At 38.5% G+C, this 3,102-nt stretch overlaps 1 protein-coding gene across 1 annotated transcript in view; it reads left to right on the top strand.

The window, feature by feature from the left end:
• Positions 1-1,549: 1,549 nt before the first annotated feature.
• LOC106344608 (histidine biosynthesis bifunctional protein hisIE, chloroplastic-like) overlaps positions 1,550-3,102 on the top strand; it is a 3,028-nt gene continuing 1,475 nt past the window's right edge. Inside the window, exons 1-3 of the mRNA XM_013783958.1 lie at positions 1,550-1,801; positions 2,394-2,639; positions 2,730-2,978. Of these exons, the coding sequence (XP_013639412.1) occupies positions 1,643-1,801; positions 2,394-2,639; positions 2,730-2,978 (654 nt within the window). The 5' untranslated portion in view covers positions 1,550-1,642. The remainder of the gene's footprint in view (positions 1,802-2,393; positions 2,640-2,729; positions 2,979-3,102) is intronic.

Here is a 3,102-nt window from a genome sequence, read left to right as displayed (position 1 = left end):
TTTAATTTTAAGATTTGAAGTTATAATATAAGAAGATTAGAGTTTTAAGGGTTGTGTTTAGTGTTTAGGGTTTAAAACCATGTTTAAGGTTTAGGGGTTCAAATAGCTTTTCTTAGCATTATAAAAATGTTATTATAAGTCTTTTGTAGTTTTATTAAGCCGCTTAAATAATATTTTTGGCGCTTAAATCTAAATTCCCGCTAAGTATTGGTGAAACCGGTGATTTTATTTTTTCCGCTCACGTAATTCTTAAAATAGCATTAATTAAGTGCTATTTTAGGTTTTTCTCTATCATAGCGTTTATCTAATGCTATTATATAATACGGAAATTTCTAAATCATCTACGACAGCACTTCAGTAAAACGTGCTATAATAATATGCTATCAATGTAGATTTTTTTTGTAGTGTCGATCAAGGCAAGGCAAGTAGAAAGTACACGCAAAATAGCGAGTACTCGCATTATGCCCAGCCTTTGAGAAAGAACCGATGTAATACCTGCTGGTCCGAGCAATGGCTTCTCCTTCACAAGCTCAGTTCATGTTTTCTAGCCTCGCTTCTGAGCTAAACCTTGGCTCCATTCCAGTTTGATCTCACTACAAAAAAGAAGTCAATTATATTGATAACTGTATTTTTTCCAATTACTCAGATTCATGACTCATATTCTCTAGAGATAAGATTTAACCAGCAAAAAGTAACTTCGGCTTTTTCACTACTTTTTTTTCTGCTTCGACTGAAGATATTCCTCTTTTGATTATCAATGAACAACAAGAGAGTCATGCAATCTCACTGCAAACTATAGTGACTAAAGACCTACAGTACTTACATGTGATCTCGTCACGGAACACTGTTTCTGCATTCGAAACCAGTTAGCTCGAAATCCATAGAGTCTGCTTTTGAATTATCACCTCAACGGTTCATCCTCCTTGATTCAAAATTCAATTCCAATGTCTTTGCCACTAACTAATCCAGTGCTCCTTGATAGTTTGAGGAGGAGGAGGTTGAGGTGATGGAGAAAGATCACTGCTTGTTCCTGTGAACGCTTTCTGCATGATTCAGGCGAGGGAGGATGCACATGTCTCTTCCTTGCGAGGAGAAAGATGAGTAGAGATGTTGGGTCTAGAGATCAAGTCACCCACCCACCCACTCACTCCCATTTTCAGCAATGCCATGCTTTTAATATCCTCCTCAGCCTCCTCAATTAATCTCTTAACTTAACAGAAGAGGAAAGAAAATAGACATGTATGTTAGGTTCAGACAAATGGGAATACTAAGGAAATAAATAAGAAAGAGTGATCTAGCCATTACCTGCTGAGTCATCTTCATAGCTCAACCTGCTTCTGCCAAAACCGGATCTTCCCCCACAACTAACAGTCACACCTTCCTTCCTTCTTTTTATTCTTCATCAATCCACAATTAATTTGTCTTTTGGTCAATTAAATTAAACTAAAGAGAAAGTAGTGCCAGGGGCATTTTGGTCAACTGAAATTATTAAATTGGATGGGTTCGTCTTCTTTAGTTTAAAACGCCTTTCACTGTCACTTAAGTAAAAGATTTGAGAACAATTTAGGTTTTCCTTCCGTTCCGTCACTCCTTACCGTATTAAATTCCGCCGCAGCTTTCGTCAACGATTCACTTTGCGTTAATGGCGGTATCGTACAATGCACTAGCACAGGCTTTACAGGCGAGAAGTAACTGCTTCGTCCCCAAAGACTTGTGCATCAAGCAGAGAAGCAGCAGATGCAGATCCAGTGTCGTCGTATTCGCTGCTTCTAATGATAACAACATTGCTCTTCAAGCTAAGGTTATCAATTCTATCTCTCTTCCCTATTAAAATATATAAATTGATCTGCATTGGAAACTTGTTAAGCTTGATTACACATAAAAGAGCGATTTGCTAACAGAGAGGCTCTCTCTTTTAAGGTATAGAGAAGAGAGAGAATGGAAAGCTTTTTGATGGGTTTCCATCTTTAGGTTTGGATTTCTCTTTTGCTTGGTCATCTGCATATTTTCAGTTACTACAATTGGTCGTGTGCTGTTGTTATTTTTGCTTGTGTATGCTCTTTGTTACATCTTGTTAGCTTTAGATTTGGCCAGAGATGGTCAGGCTTCTTCCCTTTTGACCTGTTGGTTGGTACTGTTACATCTCTGGTGAAAAAGGAAACATTTTTGATGGGTTTCCATCTTTTGGTCTGAAAATTCTCTCTAAAGGTGTTCATCGTTTGCTTGGTCGTCTGAATCTCTGATACTGTCCTATTTAGTCAAATTTACAATGCTTTAACTCTCTGTTGCAATTCTGATCTCTTAATTCCTGTATTAATAACAATGTTTAGGGTATGCCGTTTTGTAGTCTCTGGTATTATTAATCTTGCCTACTCTTTTTTTTCGTGGGCTAGGTAGATAAATTGCTGGACGGCATCAAATGGGATGACAAAGGATTAGCTGTTGCAATAGCACAAAGCGTTGACACTGGAGCTGTGTTAATGCAAGGCTTTGCTAACAGAGACGCTCTCTCCACAACCATCACTTCTCGTAAAGCTACATTCTTCAGTCGATCTAGATCAGCCTTATGGACTAAGGGAGAGACTTCCAATAACTTCATCAATGTCCTCGATGTTTACCTTGACTGCGATCGCGATTCGGTATGTTTTTTTCCGGAAACCATTGATAATACTAGAATCTGCTCTTGCCTCTCGATGAACTGTTGTCCAGTTTGGTTTGTGGTTGCTCAGATAATCTACCTTGGAACACCTGGTGGGCCTACTTGTCACACAGGGGCAGAGACTTGTTACTACACCTCAGTTACACCTCAGTTAGAGGTGTCAACTGGGCGGGCTGACCATAGGCTAGCCCAGTCCAATTCATCGTGGGCGGGGCTATGGACATGTCCAATTAATAAATGGTCCAATTGGAAAAAGACCAATTGGTACATGGTCCAATTGGGCGAAGACCAAATGGACAATGAGTGTCCATGGGCTTCCTAAAACATATTTTCACGAGTTTAACAAAAGAAAGCATAGCTTTACAATTTAACCAAAAAATGGTTTTATCGTTAAAATAAAAAATTAAAGATTTTGACGGAAAAATGTATTTCATAAATTTGGC

This window comes from Brassica oleracea, chromosome C5, assembly GCF_000695525.1.
Source record: "Brassica oleracea var. oleracea cultivar TO1000 chromosome C5, BOL, whole genome shotgun sequence".
Lineage (NCBI taxonomy): Eukaryota > Viridiplantae > Streptophyta > Magnoliopsida > Brassicales > Brassicaceae > Brassica > Brassica oleracea.
The sequence above is the reverse complement of the archived record's forward strand: the minus strand, read 5'-3'. Positions and strand labels throughout refer to the sequence as shown.